The sequence below is a fragment of the Rattus norvegicus genome, chromosome 1 (genome assembly GCF_021556685.1).
Source record: "Rattus norvegicus strain SHRSP/BbbUtx chromosome 1, alternate assembly SHRSP_T2T, whole genome shotgun sequence".
In the NCBI taxonomy this organism is placed as follows: Eukaryota; Metazoa; Chordata; class Mammalia; order Rodentia; family Muridae; genus Rattus; species Rattus norvegicus.
In genome coordinates, this window is record NC_141534.1 from 591,918 (window position 1) to 613,660 (window position 21,743).

General features: G+C 36.6%; 1 protein-coding gene across 4 annotated transcripts; it reads right to left on the reverse strand.

Annotated features, from left to right (window-relative positions):
* Positions 1 to 929: 929 nt before the first annotated feature.
* Positions 930 to 9,747, reverse strand: LOC134484845 (vomeronasal type-2 receptor 116-like). Of its 4 annotated transcripts, none has more exons than XM_087609883.1 (6): positions 9,548 to 9,747; positions 6,706 to 6,991; positions 5,521 to 6,324; positions 4,322 to 4,540; positions 2,956 to 3,079; positions 930 to 1,813 (listed from the first exon to the last, which is right to left on the reverse strand). In XM_087609883.1, the coding sequence occupies exons 1-6, from the start codon at positions 9,745 to 9,747 to the stop codon at positions 930 to 932; spliced, it is 2,517 nt and encodes an 838-aa protein (XP_087466009.1). The 4 variants fall into 4 exon arrangements, with proteins under 4 accessions (XP_087466009.1, XP_087466003.1, XP_087466002.1 ...); XM_087609877.1 differs by having other exon boundaries at positions 930 to 1,816; XM_087609876.1 differs by having other exon boundaries at positions 6,706 to 6,997.
* Positions 9,748 to 21,743: the final 11,996 nt, after the last annotated feature.

Consider the following 21,743-nt stretch of genomic DNA (forward strand, 5'->3'; position numbering starts at 1 on the left):
ACTAAATAATCTTTAATTATTCCTATTTTGAGAAAATGCATGAGATTCTTCATCTAAAGTATTTTATATGTTTGCAGACTTCACTGACCAAATTTTGAAAAGGGTAATTTGTACTACATTATTTTTCTTATCAATTTTTCTCAGTTAATGAGACACTCTTACATTTCATAATGATATGGTGTGTTTTCATATAAAGATCAAGAGCAGGCAAAATCTGAACCCCATAGTCCTTTTCATACACTGTACTATTCTTAGTATGTTATTTGATATTCTGAGTATCTTCATAGTATATTATAAAGCTATTCCAATATCTCATCCATAATATATGGCATTCCAATTCCCACATAAGGCAATTTACCAATTAGCTGATGTTTTAGTTTCTGTTGCTGTAAAAAACACCATGGTCAAAACATATATGAGAAAAGTGTTATTTCCTTATGTACCATGGACACACTTAATTGAATGAAGCCAAGAAAAGAACATGGATGAAGGGATTCAATGATAGACCATGGAATAATGCTGATCACTGGATTCCTGTCCATCCTATGACAGTCTTCTTACTTATAACTCCCAGAACATCTTGCTTGGAGGTTGCCTTACCTACATGGAGCAGAATCAACGTATACTAATCTGTAATTAAGAATATTTCTTAAACACATATCTACAAATCAAAGTGATTGCAACCTCCCATTAATGGAGATTGCCTGTTCTCAATATGTTTAGGCTTCTGAGAGCTCATTTGCCACCAAAACTTACTAATTAGTATTGCTTTAGGCAGTGCTGTTCTGTGTTACAAATACTATCCCTAGATATTACTTAATTTTCTTTGATGATTTATGAAAACTTTTTTATGACGAAGCAAAATAGATATGTTGAGTACCATCTAAAATTTTAAAACTCTCAAAGGTTTGATAAAGCAATTTATCTTTTTATTTCCGAAGAACATTTAAATCTGGTCGAACTAAAAGAACATAACACTTTTGGACAAATATGCACCCTAGCAACCCTGCACTAGAAGCCAAGATGGAGAAAACCTCCACAACAACCATAACCTTCCCCTTGGTGCTGTGGTAGACAGGGAGGAAGGTGATCCAAACACTGTAGAACACCAACATGCTGAATGTTAGGAACTTGGCCTCATTGAATCTGTCAGGAAGGTTCCTAGCCAAGAAAGCCACAGTGAAGCTCCCCAGAGCCAAGGAGCCCAAATATCCCAAGACAAAGTGGAAGGCAGTGACTGAGCCTTTGTTGCAAATGATGATTACCTTCCCATGTTCAGATTGTATATCTCTGTCAATAAATGGAGGAGATGTCACCAACCAGATTGCACAGAGAACAAGTTGGATTAGGGTACAAATGGGAATGAGCAAGTTAGTTGCCCCTTTTATCATCATCTTTCTTATCCTTCTCCCTGGAGTAGTGAGCTTGAAAGCTGTGACCACAGTTATTGTTTTAGCCAACACAGTAGAAATAGCAACTGTGAAAAATATTGCAAATGTTGTCTGCTGCAGGATGCAGGTGGCCTGGTTGGGATGTCCAATGAAGAGCAATGAGCAGAGAAAACAGAAGGCCAGAGATATGAGCAGGATGTAGCTGAGAATGCGGTTATTGGCTTTCACAATGGGTGTATCCCTGTACTTCACAAAAGTGACTAGTACTAGAATTGTGATGGCTGAGAAGGACAGGGCCATGCACCCTAGAGCCATCCCCAGTGGATCTTCATAAGCGAGAAATGTCACAGCTCTTTGGAGGCACTTGGTTTGTTCTAAGTTGGCGTACGAATCATCTGGACACCTCACACACTGCTCCATATCTGCTGGCAAAGAACAATAATCCCTTATAAGATATCACATTTGTGTAGTTAATAATTGTATATTTGTTTTATTCAGAGGATATATCAATAAATAGTTTGGGGTTGAGAATGCATTTTTTTCATTATTGCTCTAGAAACTACTAAATTAAGTTTGCTATCTATTTACCTATATTTTGTGATGGAACAAATCATCATCATAGAAAATGGAAATGTTGTCGCTTAAACAAAAATAAAATAAAAATATGATTACTAATATGCATAATCTCAGTTTATTTTATTTCTCAAATATAATTTCACTATTCAGAGACAAAGTTAGTATGCTGACTTATTTATTGATGCCGGTTGATGAAAAACATATATTTCTTTTGCTTTTGGGCTTTGTCTGTATCTATCCTTAGGCTTGTGAACATACAATTCCTCATTCAAATACTGTGTGTGTAAAGGAATACATTCATTCTTGAGGCCTTATGCTTCATAAACTTATGCATATCCCTCTTATTGTGGTACAATTTCCTTTCCCCCAACTACAATTTCCTTGGTTATGGCTATAGAAGGTTATGGCATGGAGATTATCGATATTGACATTCATCCCACTTTCCTTAGTTAGGCTGTGATTAATAATAAGTACTCTCCTATCTCTTGTTGCATTCTTGAAATCGTCACTCTTATTCTAATTCTTTGATAGGAAATGCCTAATCCTTTATGCCATGTAAGCTCTTAAAATATGTTTCACTCGAGAACACTTGTTGTTCTGAGCATCTTGTCTTTGTGAGGGACCAAGCAGGATGACAGAAAGATTGTACACTGTACATGTAATCAAGATTTTTTGTACAAAGAATTGAAGAAGAATAAACATTTGCTCAGGTTATGCCTAAAATTATTTTTTAAAAATTGTTACACATGTATGTCCCCCTAAACTTTTTCTGCATAATATAAAACCATTAAGCATTGTATTGTGAGAGACATGGGTTGTTTGTAGAAGATATTGCAGATAATTTACTGGGCCCAAGAGAAACTGATATTATTTAACTAATTAAATTCTGAAACATGGAGATTTTGGGATTTAGGTCATATCATATTTCTAGTTTGTAAAGAGAAGGTATTCAAATTCATCATATTTTCTTCTGCATGCAAGTATGTACCTGTATCATTGGCAATCTCATTTTCTTGGCACTGGACACAATCAAAGCAGCAGTTGGCTGTTTGTTTCTGATGAATTTTTCTGAATCCTGCAATACATGTCACACTACACACTGAGGAGGGAACCTGAGGCAATACACATACACACACACACACACACACACACACACACACAGACATCCAGACACACACACACACAAACACACACACACATACATATTTATAAAATATATATACATAAACAATGCACATTATCTATAATATACAAATATGTATTTAATGTGTATGTGTGTGTAGTTCATGAATACATCATAAGTAAAATGACCCATAGATTAATATATGGGATATTACCAGATATATTCCTCTGATAATTTATTATTTTGTATTAACCTGCAATGCACTGAATGTCATACAATAATTACTATGTCATGTAATATATATGTAACATTTCAGGTATCAGAATCTAAATTTTGTCCTTGCTAAACTTGTTAATTTAAATGGAACATTTATGTGGCATCAGTTTTTCTGTCAAGACTTCAAAATATAATAATAACAAAACTGAGTTGTAAGGAGAGAGAAGGTAGGATATATCAAGAAATCCTTGTTCAATGAGTAAGAACAAAGAATGTCATACAAGACTCTCATACAATTAATGAACTTTTCCTAAGTGTAAAAGAAAACCTTTAATCCCCATTCCACCCCTCCCTCTGCTTCTATTAGAGAGCTCCTCCAACAATCTGGCCACTCTGGCCTCCCTGATCTAACATTCTCATAATCTGTGGCATGCACGCTCTACAGAACCAAGGGACTTTCTTCACTCTGATGCCAGATAAGGCAATACTATGGAGAGGAGGGAAAACTGGGAAGGAGGATAATATTAAAAAGTAAATACATAAAATTAATAATAAAATCTATAAATTAGCAAAAGAAAAGTTTGAATCTGGAAAAATACTTCTCTTAATGAATCTATTCTATACTCAATTGGGTTACAGCTATGTTCATAGAAGCAGATAATTTCATGGTTTATGTGTAGGTACACATATATATGTATATATATATATATATACACACATATGTGTTTGTGTGTGTAGGTGTCTGTGTGTATATATATTGCTATAAATTTAATAAATATATTTCCGTAGTATGCAGTAAATAGTCACAGGGATGCAATTGAACATGGAATTCTGAGTCCTTTGATCCCTATGACCAGATTACATGAATTTCAGTGTTATTAAATTTTTGGTGCTTGTAACTGAGAATGGTCATTTGCGAGCATATTAATTTGTTTTAACCACATGGATATTATTTGAGTGCTTGCTATTTTAAAATTTAGATATATTTAAAAAAATAAAATTGTAGTATACCTACCAATGTTTCTCCTGTGACCCAGTCTTCAGATATATGAAGTTGTTGACTCTGTGGTAAACAAGAAAAATAGCTTCCTATTTTCACTTTTAATCCAAGGCCTTGTGGAAAATTCCAATTGATGAAAATGTCGTACTTGGCACACTGATTTTCCTTATGATTCATGTTCACCAGTTCTCCAACAGGGTTAATAAATACCCTAGTTTTTAGCAAAGAAACCTCCTAAATGAGATTAATCATTAGATGATTATATATGCATATAAATACACAGAATGCCAAATTGAGAATGTCCCATAATCTTTTAATGTCTTTCAGAAAAGACAGGTGTGTTAAATTAATCCCATGTAGTAAAGTGCATGATACTGCATTATTACAAGTTATAATTATATGTTATACTGTATAATTAATAGTTAATATACTTCAAATAAATGTTTGATGGTAAAAAAGCTAGAATAAATGATTACCAGAGAACAAATCACATGGTTTGTGTGTGTATGTGTACACATGTTTGACAAAATAATATTTAAAAGCTGAAGCCAAATACGTAAGAAATAAGGGGAAGTTAATAATTCTGGAAGTTTTGGAAGTAAAGAATGGTAGTGGATTAATCATGTACATACTGAATACATATATGAAATAAATGTAACCTTAATAAAATGTGCACTCTTCATCATTTGTTGTTTTATAAATAATTATTAACTTAAATGAATAACAATTATCCGAGCAACTGTGCTTATTTAGAAAAATTCTTCTTGAGAAAAATATTCTAGTCTAGTCATCACTTAAGGATTTCATGATAAAATCCTTGGCTCCTTTTAAATTTTGAACACATTTGGTTAAATGTTGAAACACATTGTCACACAATTCACTGATATTTATTTATTTATTTATTTATTTATTTATTTATTTATTTATTTTTAGGGCTGGGGAATCGAACCCAGGACCTTGCGCTTCCTAGGCAAGCGCTCTACCACTGAGCCAAATCCCCAACCCCTTCACTGATATTTATAAAAATGTATTGTCTCCTCTTAAAAATTATCACTGTGCATGATATATATCTATATATGAAATTCATTTTGGAGTTTTGCAGTATAGAAAACTTTACACTGAGACATAACCTGTAACAAATGTTTGTGAACTTCTCAGGGGCCTGAAAGGTCATATTGATAAATCTAAGCATAATGAAATGTAAGAAATGTTACCTGCTGACAGTCAGTGAATACTCCTTTGGGTTCTTCCATTTTCGGAGACTCTATTTGTTGTAAAATGAGTTCATGGTAGGTGTGAGCCACAGCATACACAGCATTATACAAATTGTAACCTTCTTCACTCAGGACCATGTCAAATGTGTGCTGTGCTAACCATTCCAATGGGTTGTTGAACGTAAAACAATCCATTTTGTTATTGCTCTTTGAGATTGAACAGTTAAAATGATTCCACTGCAGCATAGACTGTGAAATGTCTATTGGATACTTGGATGTGTTTATTGTTTGCAAAAAATTCCTAAACACAGGAATGTCATTGTGGTGGTGGGCAAAAGTGACAGTCCCATGGAAGAAATCAAGGCTGAAATCTTTTTTGTGTGTGATGACATCCCATTGTGAGGTTGTGATCCAGATTCTCTGTGCACCTAAATATGCCCATCTTCTAAAGCTGAGTTCTAGAGTGGAGTTCATTTCACCATAAATGACAACAACCTTTGCTGAAGATGTCATAATTTGTTGGTCATATATCTTAACCCTTGTCTTGTATGTCTGCATGGTTTCTGGGATCATATTCACAAAAGCTAAACAGATCGCATGCCTTTGCATTTCTTCTCTCAAGTCTGAGAGAAACTGAATACCTTGGTCATCATCTGAGATGACCAGTCCTATCCAAGTCCATCCAAAATGAAACATCAAGGATAGCATGCCACGGAACAAATATGTGTCCTTGGTTGCTATCTGATAGATATAGGGAAACTGGTCATGGTCACTCAGGTTAGGATTAAATGGTCCAAAGAAAATCTGAAGAGTATAGAAGAGAGGATGAAACATCCACATGAGGAATATGATTGTTAGGAGGTTTAGACATATATACAAATAAAGTTACTCACCATTCAGAACTCAGAATGAGGGTAGTAAAATTTATCTATAAATATCATATATTTTTCATATTATATTCTAGAATATTCCTGACAATTGTGAATGTTCTAGAAAACATTTTTTCCTGTTTGCCCAGTAGAGTTATACAATCTAATTATTTTATTGTGTGTGTGTGTGTGTGTGTGTGTGTGTGTGTGTGTGTGTAGCAGCATACCCACAAATGTACGTGGTCCAAGTTTTCTTTGAGGCACATATAAATGGAATTTAAATGTTGGTAATTTGTCCAGTGTCACACATTATTACCTTTGGTGTCCTTGAATAAATTGACAGTTTTAAGGAAGTTGTCCATGACGGTCCTATAAGTTCTACATCACAACTTTGCTTTGTTCCACAGTAATAATTAATCATTTTGAAATTGATATTTTGATATTTTGTACGTTCTTCATCCAGAACACTAATTGTACTTTCACACAGGTCAGCAACGAATGCCAATAGCAAAGTCTTGTTGGATAAAAGATAAGGATTCTTGTTGATCTCATCGGTAGCAAAAATCAGTACCAGAAAAAACTCATATTTTCTTGCTGGTATTCTAAAACTAAGCATAATGATGATTAAGCGAGATGTTTGAAAAATAAAATTTCAATTGCAGTTAAATTTGTACCACAGGACATTCTAAATCTCTGTCTAAATGTCATGAAATAAGTCTCATAAATTAGAGATCTTAAGATTTGAATACAATTTAAGAATTCATAGACCTAGGACACTAACATATGATAAATTTTGTAATTGTAATTGTCAATAAGGGGACTATTTTATCTCTGAATACCATCTTCAAACTACATTAGAGCCAAACTGAGTAAGACTGTTACAATATAATTGTGGAGATGTAATTCCACAAATACAAAATAAGAAGCATGAGTTAAACTACACATGAAATACATAACACATTTGCCTTATATTTTTAGTATTTAAATGTACTTTATATTCAAACATATAATAATATTTAATATTTTTTGAATCATATATTACATCAAAAATTTTGTTCAACTTTTATATTCATATACCTTTGCACCCTAAAAATATCATTAATGCATATTTCATAATTTCTATTAGTCATGATCCTATACCTAATGTTGCATACTGACTTGTTTCAAAACTCAAAATATCCTTCAACTATCAAGCAGAGTAAAAGAGCATAAAATATTAAAATGTGAATCATTTATAATTATGTTCAAAAGCCCTTACGTAATAATACCTAACATAGAGTAAGTGTATGCAAAATGAATTATGTATCTGTGTAAATTATCTAACAATCAGTTTACTTCGAAAAGCGTATCAGTGTTTTTAGGAGAGAATTTATGGTATCAGTAAGAACATTTTTTTAAATATCAAATTAGGAAAAACTCTTTCATGTTAAACATTATGAAAATGCTAATTTTATGCATAGTGAGAAGCATTGTCAATAATATTTCCTTGTTCATAGAACATGCTTCTAATAGTTTTCACTGTTAGTATTCATTAAACAATAAATATACAAAGATATATTCACCTTAAATTTATTTATTCATTTCAAGTACATTAAATGATAGAATATCCTATGTAACCTGAATAATAGTTTATAGGCTCCATTACACATCAACTTAAAGTTATTTTTCAGTGTGTTGTTACTATCTTAATTTTGTAAAAGTGGATTGAGATTTCTCTTAAAACTTCAGGCTTCTTAATTCTTTAAGATTCTTTAAGAGATGTCTCTACAGTAAGATCTTCTTTCACTTGGTATGTGTTGCTCTGCCCAAGCACAGTTGGCAGTTCATCTGTTCATCTGTTACTATTAGCAATTACCTCTCATCAGGAGTAAAACAACAAACATGCACTCTTGCTGAAATTAGCACTTTTCAATTAAATGTTTGGAGCTAAGTTTTCCTTTTTAAACCGTAAAAGTGTATTGAGGCAATTCACATATTTGTAAATTTAAATCTTACTATCGCTTATGGATGTGTCAGTAGTGAGAATGTCCACTATTTTTTCCAATGAGATCTGGGATGATATAGAATGCATCAGAAATGAAATTTCTACTAACCTCACACAGAATTATAATAATGTGAAGCCACAACTACTATTACAGTGTACATAGTATACTGTGGCTATCAATTCGAAAATATTTTGTTTACATCCCAAAGACACAAAAATTGAATAAGAAATGGGATGAGAGTCAGGGATAGAAAGTGCAGGAAATTTCAGTTTATGAAAGAATGAAGCACATTGATTAGCTAAAATTTGAGTGATTTCCGCATCCCTTCTCTCATGATCTGCAGCCACTAATGATACCATCTCACACTTGGAATCTAAGAAGTATGTATCCACATTGAGAACAGCTTCTTATCCAGAAGAAGCACATTTATTCTCCTAGATGTTCTCTAATGTTACATATTTTTAAAAGTTAAAAATATTGAATATCTATATAATGAAGATAATAATTCTAATATGTGCCTGAGTGTTTGCATCACTGGATGAAAAGATATTCTCTTAACAGTATAAGAACTCTGGCAGGCTTTTTCCATATTCAATGACAGCCCCAGAATGACAGGAGGGGCTCATTTAAAGAGTATTTTATAATGCAAAGTACATATATGTGCTCATAATATATATGTAATAATATACATGTAATCATATATAATAGACATCCTTCCACCACCACACCATACATATTTCAATGTATGTATGCCCAACTTTTAGAGGCCAAAATTAGATAACCATTTTATTGAGGCCTTTACATGCATGCTTATACAGGAATGCTAGGCAGAAAGTTGAAGAGAGAAAGTGATGCAGTCACGTGCCAAAAGTGGGAATTATGAATTCAAGGTAAAGGTAAAAACATATTTCAACGTATGATATCAAAAAAGATTTAAGAGATAGAATCCAGTCTCTCTCGTTTTCCAGCTTTGTGAACTAGAGCCAATGTAGTAAGGCTAACGTAAACTGTGACACATTTGAAAATTTTAAAATAGTGATTGAAGTTATAATTAATTTTCTGTGGTTCTTAAAGTTAAAAGGGGAAAAACAGGACAGAATCTCACAGGTTGTGTACACAATTACATATTTCTAATTCATAATACTGAAGCAGGAAATAAATTTAATAACTTACCTCAAATTAAAAAAGTGAGTATAAAAAATTTCAATAGGCGTCTCGAATGTAAAAAGTTGAAAACCACAGTCACCTCGCAAATCTCCATCATCATCTTCATTCTTCTTTATTCTCCAAAAGCAATTGGGTTCGGTCAAGCTGCAGATGAGAGAAAAGTTCAGGGTAAAAAAGGCAATAGTGAAAGCACACAGCGTCTTCATGTCTGCTAGGATCTAGGATGGAGCAGTTGTGAAACCTGATTCTTATGCAGGCAAACATAACACACATATTTACACCAGTTTATATATTTTAAGGCTTCTGCTGTCTGGAGATCCAATTAATTATATTCAACAGTTCCTTTCCGTTCATCCTATGTTCTTCTCCCTGAATACAATGGGAAAATTCTGGCCTCAAGCTCTACATCTGAGGTCTGAAAACTTTTGATCAAAACATTTCCAAAAACATGTTTTGAACATAATGTTCTCCATCCACAGCTGCCATGATTTCATTAACATCCATGCCACAAATATTCCAAAGGCCAATCTTCTCTTGAACAGCCTTCAAAAGACCATGTGTCAACCCCAATATATATGAACACAAGAGATTTTCTCAGAATTTTTTTATTAAGACAAGAGTTGAGAAGTTATAAATGTTCCATATCATTTGGACTTTGAGTTGAATAATGGCACATTATGTCTTTCATTCCCTGGTGTAGGGAAGGGAAGTTTCAGGTCCAACATTGAGCCAGGAGTTGAGAATGTTTACAAAATCTTCTCAGATTTCCCTTGATTCTTCTCATCTGGAGAAAGTCATTATGCTAAATCCAATAATTCCTGGAATCATATGGATTCAACACCCATCCTGTCCAATATCAGTTCCTATGCAGACATTTTATGAGCTGTAATGCTGATCACTTGCCTGATAATCATTCCTTGACACTTAAAGACATTTGGTAAATATTTGTTTTTGTTTGATGTTTGTTCACACTTCATTAAGATGGTTGGGAACAATTTTATATGTTTTATTTAAAGGTATGAATGTATATAGCTGTCGTTTATGAGGGAGAATTTTATTGCTAATATTATTACATGACATTTATTTTTTATGTCTAGTTGGTATTTGTTTTGAAATGGTATTGTCTTTGTTTACATTGTAACAAGACAGATGTATGTCTGATATGTAGGTTGATGTCTATAGGCAGCAGAGGGCTGGTACCAGTTAGGTCAATGCCATGATTGTACAGTAAAAAAATAAGGTGGGAGAGAAAAAGAAGAGAAGAAAATCAAGATGGAGACAGAGAAGAGTGATCTGCATCTGGGTAGTCTTGAATTGTCAAGGTAGATGGGGTGAATTTCTGTAACTGAATTTATATTATCTAGGTAGGCAGCTTATATCCTTATCAACTGTTTGTAAATTTATTGTTTGGATGTAATTTGGATTGAGAATTTATCATATAAATCAGATTGTTGTGGTAGAGGTTGTTGCATCTTGATTTTTATGTTTAATTGGGTATTTCTTATTTACATTTCAAATGTTATTCCCTTTACTGGTTTCCTGACCACAGGCCTCTTATACTCCCCCTTGTACAAGGGTGTTACCCTCTCCACCCAACCCCCTTACCGTTTCTCCCTACACCGGGGTTCAACCTTGGCAGGACCAAAGGCTTCTCCTTTCATTGGTGCCTAGCAAGGTCATCCTTTGCTGCATATGCAGTTGTAACAATGGGTCAGTCTGGGTAGGGATTTAGTCCCTGGAAGTTCTAATGGGGTTGCAAGCCCCTTCAGCACTTTCAATCCTTTCTCTAATTTCTTCAACATGGGTCTTATTCTAAATTCAGTGGTTTTCTGCTAGCATTCACCTCTGTATTTGACTTGTTCTGGCTGTGTCTCTCAAGAGAGATCTATATCCATTTCCTGTCAGCATGCATTTCTTAGCATCATCCATCTTATCTAGTTTTGTTAGCTGTGTGTGTGTGTGTGTGTACGTATGTATATATATATATATATATATATGTATATATATATATATATATATATGTATATATATACATATATATATATGCCACATGTGGGACAGGAGCTGAATGGTTGTTCCTTCAGTCTGTACTCTAAATGTCGCCTCCCTATAGTCTCCTATGGATATTTTGTTCCCATTCACCTCTGTACTTGATTTGTTCTGGCTGTGTCCTGTGTCTCTCAGGAAAGATCTATATACAATTCCTGTCAGCATACATTTCTTATCATCATCCATCTTATCTAGTTTTGGTGGCTGCATATATATGGGCCACATGTGGGACAGGAGCGGAATGACTGTTCCTTCGGTCTGTGCTCTAAACATTGACTCCCTATCCCCTCCTATGGTTATTTTTGTTTCCATTTGTAAGGAGTGAAGCATCCCCATTTTGATCATCCTTGTTCTTGAGTTTCATGTGGTCTGTGGATTGCACTTTGAATAATCAATCTTTGGGCTAATATCTACTTAACGGTGGATGCATACTATCTGTATTTTTCTGTGATTGGGTTACCTCGGAATATTTCTAGTTCATTCCATTTGCCTATGAATTTCATGAAGACATTGTTTTTGATAGCTGAGTAGTATTCCACTGTGTAGATGCACCAAATTTTCTGTATCCATTCCTCCGTTGAAGGGCATCTGGGTCCTTTCCAGCTTCTGATTATTATAAATAAGGCTGCTATGAACATAGTGGCGAATGTGGCTTTGTTGTGTGTTGGAGTGCCTTTTGGGTATATGCCCAGGAGAGGCCTACCTGGGTACTCAGGTAGTGCAATGTCCAATCTTGTGAGGAACCTTCTGAGTGATTTCCAAAGAGGTTGTTTCAGTTTGTAATACCACCAACAATGGAGGAGTGTTCTTTCTCCATGTCTTCACCAACATCTGCTGTCATCAGGTTTTTGATCTTAGCCATTCTGACTGGTGTGAGGTGGACTCTCAGGGTTGTTCTGTTTTGCATTTCCCTGATGATTATGGATGTTGAAAATTTCTTTAGGTGCTTCTCAGCCATTTGGTATTCCTCAGCTGTGAAACTTTGTTTAGCTCTGTACCCCATTTTTAATAGGGATATTTGGCTCTCTGGAGTCTAACTTCTTGAATTCTTTTTATATTTTGGATATTAGCCCACTATTGGATGTAGGATTGATAAAGATCTTTTCCCAATCTGTTGGTTCCCATTTTGTCCTAATGACAGTGTCCTTTGCCTTACAGAAGCATTGCAGTTTCACGAGGTTGTATTTCTGGATTCTTGATCTTAGAGACTAAGACATTGGTATTATGTTCAGAAAATTTTTCCCAGTGCCCACGTATTATAGACTCTTCCCCATGTTTCCTTCTACTAGTTTGAGTGTATCTGGTTTGATGTGGAGGTCTTTGATACACTTAGACGTAAGCTTTCTACTGGTCAGTAAGAATGGAATGATTTGCATTCTTCTCCACGCTCACCTCCCGTTGAACCAGTACCATTTGTTGAAAATGCTATGTTTTTTCCATTAGATGGTTTTAGCTCCTTGGATGAAGATTAAGTGACCATAGGGGTGTGTGTGTTCATTTCTAGGTCGTCAATTCTATTCCACTGATCTGTCTCCCTGTCTCTGTATCAATACCATATAATTTTTTCACTATTGCTCTGTAATACTGCTTGAGGTCAGGGATGATGATTCCCCCCAAAATCCGTTTATTGTTGAGGATAGTTTCAGCTATCCTCGTTTTTTGTTATTTCAAATGTATCTGCAAATTGCACTTTCTATATTTATGAAAAACTGAATTTGAATTTTGGTGGGGATTTCATTGACTATGTAGATTGCTTTTGTCAAAAGGGACATTTTTGTTAAATTAATCCAGCCAATCCATGAGCATTGGATGTCTTTCCATCTTCTGAGATCTTCTTCAATTTATTTCTTCAAGACTTGAAGTTCTTATCATACAGATCTTTCACTTGCTTGGTGAGAGTCAAACCGAGGTATTTTATACTATTTGGGACTATTATGAAGGGTATTGTTTCCCTAATTTCTTTCTCAGTCTGTTTATTCTTTGAGTATAGGAAAGCTATTGATTTGTTTGAGTTAATTTTATACCCCGCCACTTTGTTGAAGTTGTATATCAGGTTTAGTAGTACTCTGATGGACCTTTCCTGGTCACTTAAATATACTATCATATCATCCGTAAATAGTAATATTTTTACTTCTTCCTTTCCAATTTGTTTCCCTTTGACCTCTTTTTGTTGTCTGATTGCTCTGACTAGGACTTCAAGAACTATATTGAATAAATAGGGAGAGAGTGCACAGCCTTGTCTAGTCCCTGATTTTAGTGGGATTGATTCAAGTTCCTCTCCACTTCGTGTGATGTTAGCTACTGGTGTGCTGTATATGGTTTTTAGTATGTATAGGTATTGGCCTTGAATACCTGATCTTTTTAGGACTTTTATCATGAAGATGTATTGAATTTTACCAAATGTTTTCTCAGCATCTAATGAAATGATCATGTTTTTTTTATCTTTGAGTTTGTTTATATTATGATATACGTTGATGGATTTCTGTATGTTGAACCATCCCCACATATCTGGGATGAAGCCTACTGGATCATGATGGATGATCATTTTGATATGTTCTTTGATTTGGTTTGCAAGAATGATTGTGAGTATTTTGCATCTATATTCATAAGGGAAATTCATCTGAAGTTCTCTTTCTTTGATGGGTCTTGAGTGGTTTAGGTATACAAGTAATTTTGACTTCATAGAAGGAATTTGGTGGTGCTACATAATTTGGACAGTATTGTTATGAGATCTTCCATGATGTTCTCATAGAATTCTGCACTGAACCCATGTAGTCCCGGGCTCTTTTTGGTTGGGAGACTATTAATAACTGCTTCTATTTCTTTAGGAGTTTTGAGGTTGTTTAGAAAGTTTATCTGTTCCTGGGTAATGGAGTTCATTGATGTTGAGGGATATTAAGAAATAATGGTGGTTGTTTCTTGTTATTTTTGTTGTAAGACGTGGAATTATTTTAGTGTCTCTCTCTTCTTTTGGTTACATTGCAATGAGATTAGTTTCTTGCTTTTTGTAGGGTGTTGTTTCCTACTTTGTGTTGAGGTTTTCCATCTGTTATCCTTTGTGGGGCTGGATTTGTAGAAATATTTTGTATAAAATTTTTTGGCATGGAATATCATTGTTCACCCTCTATGTTCATTGAGAGTTTTGCTGGATGTAGTGGCTTTGGCTGGCATTTGTGTTCTCTTATGGTCTGTATGACATCTGTCTTCTGGCTTTCATAGTCCATGGTAAGAATTCTGGTGTAATTCTGACATGTCTGCCTTTAAATGTACTTGACCTTTATCCGTTAATGCTTTTAATATTCATTCTTTGTTTTGTGCATTTGGTGTTTTGACTATTATGTGACAGGAGGAATTTATTTTCTGGTCCATTCTATTTGGAATTCTGCAGGCTTCATGTCTATTTATGGACATTTATTTCTTTTGGTTAGGGATGTTTTCTTTTATATTGTTTATATTGTTGAAGATATTTACCATCCCTTTATGTTGGGAGTCTTCACCCTCTTCTATACCTGATATATTTAGGTTTGATCTTTGATTTGTTTCCTGATTTCCTGCATGTTTAGGGCTAGGAGCTTTTTCCTATTTACGTTCTCTTTGAAGGTTGTGTCAATGTTTTCTATGATATCTCTTCTGCTCTCTTCTATCTCATGTAGTCCGTCGGTGATTCTTGCATCTATGACTCCTGATCTCTTCCTTAGATTTTCTATCTCCAGGGTTGTCTCGCTGTGTGCTCTCTTTATTGTTTCTATTTCCATTTTTAACTCCTGGATGATTTTGTTCAATTTCCTCTCCTATTTGGTTGTGGTTTGCTGTAATTCTTTAAAATACTTTTGTGTTTCCTTTTAAAAAGATTTCTACTAGTTTGCTTGTGTTGTCAAGTATTTCCTTAAGGGAGTTATTTCTGACCTTCCTAATGTCCTCCATTATGATGATAAAATGTGACCTTAAATCTGAATCTTGCAAAAGCTCCCTGCTCCCTAACCCCATGGGAGAGAGAGCTCACCACCCAGACAGGTGGCCACTCCTGAGACTGCAGGACAGGAGAGACTTCCAGTACAGCCCACCACTGCCCACATCCCTGGCCCAAGAGGAAACTGTATAGGTGCTCTGAGAACAGGAAGATAGGGCACTCAACGCTACAGTCCAGACACCACCTGGATCTGAAGGGACCCAGTCACACAGCTCTCTGCACTCAAATCCCATGGGAGGGAGACCCAGACCTTCAGACCTTCAGAGTGGCAGACATGCCTGGGAAGCCAGAGGAGATGACTCTCTGTCCACGTTTCTGACTCTAGAGGAAAATGCCTAGCACCATCTGAGCCACATGTTCACAGCATCCTGAGCGAAGTCAGGGCAGACAGTTCTGGTTGCTGCCCTCACACATAGCTGAAACCCAGCTCTGAGAAGCGACTCTAGACCTGAGACCAGAGGTAAGACCAACTTTTCTTCTCCAAGTGACCTGCCTGTTAGACTCAGGACACACACCCACAGGAACAGCTGAAGACCAGTAGACAGGAATGACAGGCCCAAAACATACAGGAAATCCAAGACACAATGAGAAGATCAAACCTAAGGATAATATGTATAGAAGACAGTGAAGACTCCAAACTCAAAGGACCAGCAAATATCTTCAACAAAATCATAGAAGAAAACTTCCCTATCCTAAAGAAAGAGATGCCCATAAACCTAAAAGAAACCTACAGAACTCCAAATAGATTGGACCAGAAAAGAAACTCCTCGCATCAATAATAGTCAAAACACAAAATGCACGAAACAAAGAAATAATATTAAAAGCAATAAGGGACAAGGTCAAGTAACATATAAAGGCAGACCTATCAGAATTATACCAGACTTCTTCCAGATACTATGGAAGCCAGAAGATCTTGGACAGATGCCATACAGACCCTAAGAGAACACAAATGCCAGCCCAGGTTACTGTGTCCAGCAAACTCTCAATTCACATAGATGGAGAAACCAAGATATTCTATGACAAACCCCAATTTACACAATATCTTTCTACAAATCCAGCCCTACAAAAGATAATAAATTGTAAAACCGAACACAAGGAGGCAAGCTACACCCTAGACAAAGCAAGAAACTAAACGTTTTGCTACAAAACAAAGAGAAGACAAGCAGAAACATAACCTCACATCCAAATAAACAGGAAGCAACAATCACTGCTCCTTAATATCTTTCAACATCAACGGACTCAATCCCCCAATACAAAGACACAGATTAACAAACTGGATACTCAATAAAGACCTAGCATTTTGCTGCCTACAGGAAACAAACCTCAGAGACAAAGACAGACAATACCTCAGAGTAAAAGACTAGAAAACAACTTTCCAAGCAAATGATCTGAAGAAGCAAACTGGAATGCCATTCTAATATTGAATAAAATTGATTTTCAACCAAAAGTCATCAAAAAGCTAAGGAAGAACACTTCATATTCATCAAAAGAAAAATCCATCAAGATGAACTCTCAATCCTAAATACCTATTCTCCAAATGCAAGGGCACCTGCATACATAAAAGAAACCTTACTAAAGCTCAAAGCACACATTGCACTTCACACAATAATAGTAGGAGATTTCAATACCCCACTCTTCAATGGACAGATCAGGGAAACAGAAATTAAGCCGAAACATAGACAGACTAAGAGAAGTCATGAACCAAATGGATTTAACACATATTTACAGAACATACTATCCTAAAACAAAATGATATACCTTCTTCTCACCACCTCATGTTACTTTCTCCAAAATTAACCATAGAACACCTCATACCAATACTATCAAAACTACTCCACAAAATTGAAACAGATGGAGCACTACCGAGTTCCTTCTATGAAGCCAAAATTACTCTTATGCCTAAACCACACAAAGACCCAACAAAGAAAGAGAACTTCAGAAGTATTACAGAGAAATAGTGATAAAACCTGTATAGTACTGGTACAGAGATGGGCAGAGAGACCAGTGGAATAGAAATGAAGACCCAGGCAGGAAGCCACACACCGAGGGTCACTTGATTTTTGACAAAGGAGCCAAAACCACCCAATGGAAAAAAGATAGCCTTTTCAGCAAATGGTGCTGGTTCAACTGGAGGTCAACACATAGAAGAATGCAGATTGATCCATGCTTATCACCCTATACAAAGCTTAAGTCCAAGTGGATCAAGGACCATCACATCAAACCAGATACACTCAAACTAATAGAAGAAAAAGTGGGGAAGATTCTCGAACACATGGGCACTGGAGACAATTTCCTGAACAAAACCTCAGTGGCTTATGTTCTAAGGTCAATAATCGACAAATGGGATCTCATAAAATTGCAAAGCTTCTGTAAGGCAAAGGACACTGTGGTTAGGACAAAACGGCAACCAACAGATTGGTTTTCTTTACTGATCCTACAACTGATAAAGGCCTTATATCCAAAATATAAATAGAACTTAGGAAGTGAGACTACAGGGAGACAAATAATTGTATTAAAAATGGGATTCAGAACTAAACAAAAAATTCATAGGTGAGGAATGCCGAATGGCTGAGAAACACCTAAAGAAATGTACAACACCTTTAATAGTAAAGGAAATGCAACTCAAAACAACACTGAGATTCCACCTCACACTAGTAAGAATGGCTAAGATCAAAAACTCAGGTGACAACAGATGCTTGAGAGGATGTGGAGAAAGAGGAACACTGCTCCATTTTTGGTGGGATTGCAGACTGGTACAACCATTCTGGAAATCAGTCTGGAGGTTCCTCAGAAAACTGGACACTGAACTACCTGAGGACCTAACTTTACCTCTTTCGGGAATATACCCAAAAGATGCCCCAACATATAACAAAGACACATGCTCTTCTATGATCATAACAGCCTTGTTTTTAAGATCCAGAAGCTGGAAAGAACCCAAATGCCCTTCAACAGAGGGATGGATACAGAAAATGTGGTACATCTACACAATCGAGTATTAGTCAGCCATCAAAACCAATGACTTTATGAAATTCATAGGCAAATGAATGGAACTGGAAAATATCATCCTGAGTGAGGTAACCCAATCACAGAAAAACACACATGGTATGCACTCATTGATAAGTGGATATTAGCCCAAATGCTCAAATTACCCTAGATGCACAGAACACATAAAACTCAAGATGGATGCCCAAAATGCGAATGCTTCACTCCTTCTTTAAAAGGGGAACAAGAATACCCTTGGAGAGTTTAGGGAGGCAAAGTTTAGAACAGAGGCAGAAGGAACACCCATTCAGAGCCTGCCCCACATGTGGCCCATACATATACAGCCACCAAACTAGATAAGATGGATGAAGCAAAGAAGTGCAGGCCGACAGGAACCGGATATAGATCTCTCCTGAGAGACACAGCCAGAATGTGGCAAATACATAGGTGAATGCCAGCAGCAAACCACTGAACTGCGAACGGGACCCCCATTGAATGAATCAGAAAAAGAGCTCAAAGAGCTTGAAGGGTCTTTTTTTTTTTCTTTCTTTTTTCTTTTTCTTTTTTTTTTTTTTCCGGAGCTGGGGACCGAACCCAGGGCCTTGCGCGCTCGCTAGGCAAGTGCTCTACCGCTGAGCTAAATCCCCAACCCCCTTGAAGGGTCTTGATACCCCATATGAACAACAGTACCAATCAACCAGAGCTTCCAGGGACTAAGCCACTACCCAAAAATAATACATGGGCTGACCCCGGGCTCCAACTACTTAGGTAGCAATGAATAACCTAGTAAGAGCAACAGTGGAAGGGAAAACCCTTGGTTCTGCCAAGAGTGAACTTCCAGTGAACGTGATTGTTGGGGGAAGGGCAGTACTGGGGTGAGGATGGGGAGGGGAACACCCAAATAGAACGGGAGGGGGAGGCTTAGGAGATGTTGTCCTGGAAACCGGGAAAGGAAATAGCAATTGTAAATAAGAAATACTTAATATAGATGGAGGAAAGAAAATCTAAATCTTTGTTTTCCAGTGTGTTTGGATATCCAGTGTTTGCTTTGGTGGGAGAACTGTGCTCTAATGATGTCAAGTAGTCTTGCTTTCTGTTGCTTGTGTTCCTGAACTTTCCTCACCATCAGGTTATCTCTTGTGGTAGTTTGTCTTGCTGTTTCTTTAGGTGGCTTGACCCTCTCGTGGTCCTGTGCATCAGCACTCCTCTAGACCTATTTCCTTGTTTTCTTTCAGCAGGTTCTGAGAACTGAATATTCTGCTCTCAGGTATGTAGTTGCTCCTGTTGCCCGGTTTGAGCTCTTGGCGTGGGCAGCAAGCAGAAGGGTCCTGCCTGTGACTGCTCCTAGGTCCCTGTGTGCAGGGAGCCAAGATGTCACCAGGCGTTTTCCTCGTGCATCAGGAATGTAAGCAGAGAATAGACTCCTCTGTTTTCTCAGGAGGGTCTGCAATTTTAAGGGTCCAGTTCTCCCCATCATGTGATTTGGGTTCAGGGAAGTGTTTGACCAGTTCAGTTCCGTTCTGAATGCAAACCTGGAATGCGTGTTCCTGCAGCTGACTGCTCCTATATTCCTGTGTCCAGAGTCATTATGCAGTTTGTTCTTGGGCCAGGGATGTGGCAAATATGGGCAGAAGTGGCAGTCTGTTCTGTGGTCTCAGGATTGTCCAAATTTCTGGGTGTTTAGCTCACGCTCACGCAGGATTTGGGAGCAGTGAGCTGTGGGATGGGCACGTCTTGATTTTTAATTTTTGTTGGGAATTTATACCATAAATCTTAGGGTGCAAATGTTGGGAATGTAAACATAAGTGTGATAAAAACTAGAAGAGGGTAATTGCCAATTGAAACAGTGGGTAGATGATGGGAATAAGCAGAGTCCACAATTAATGAGCTAAAAGATAGACTTTTTTAAAATGAAAATGACATGGTAGTGATCAGCCTAAGTCAGAGTGTACTTAGGGTAGCATGGAGCAGCTGAGATAATTTAGTGCTAGTTCCAATGTGTAACAGTAAATTTTTCAAACCTAGGAAGATAGGTAAGACCCTTATGGGGAATACCCACACAATTTGGGACACACACAGAGCTCAGGACATGTGGGATCTACCCTGCTCTTTCTCAGCCCCATTGTCCTACTAATCTGCACCTCCACCTGAAGCTATGACACACCATTGTGCATGCCCTGGGTTTCAAAGCCAATGTGGATCCCAGAATGTCTGCTTTAACAAGGGACATAGGAACATTGTGATAGTGGAGGCCAGACCTAGCCAGAGACAGCAATGCTTGACTCCTAGGAAGCCTGCTCAACCAAAAGTCAAACAACTTGACCTGTCTCCAAGGGGCCCTAGTACAGTATGAGAGAAATAGGCTAGTTAAAACCAGATGTGAACAGATGGTGAAGGACAAGTTCAAGAACCTAGGTTGCAGAAGCCAATATAAATTGGCATTACCAGAACCCAGATTCGCTATTACGGATTTCCAAAAACACCTTAAGAGAACAATTCTGACCTAAAATAGCATTTCATGAAAATGACAGGGTCCTTTAAGAAAACCACAGTCAAACAAGTAGAAGCTCTTAGAGAAGAAATAAATGAAACACATACAGCAATATAGGAAAATGAAATTTAAAAGGAGATAGAATGGAATAAAACCCACCGAGACCTAAAAATGGAATCAGAAACAATAAGAGGTCACAAAACTTTTCTGCACCTTCATCAGATTCCAGACACATACAGGTAAGCTTCCCTTGACCAGCCCATCCCCCCTGTTCTCTGAGCTCTTTGGATCAAACCAAGTTGCACTTAGCAGCTTGCTAGCCCAGGAAGATGGCCACTCTCCTGCCAACTTTCCATCCATTTTCATCTGATCTAAGGCCCCAGAAACATACAGAACTAGAAATATGGAAATAGAGAGCCCACAGATAACTATTAGATGCCTCCCACACCTGGAATAATAAAGTGCACTTCACACTCAATACCCACTATAATAAGAACATCCATAGACCAAAACTATTCAGATGGCTAGAGACCCTTGAAAGAACAAAATCAACTGAAAGCAAGGACACATGATACCTCCAAAGATACTTACTGCAATACAGCAAGCCTTAGATATCTTAAAATATAGAGAAAATGCATATTCAAATCTTGTAAAGATGATAGAGGCCTTTAAATAGGAAATGAATAAATATCTTCAAGAAATATAGTAAA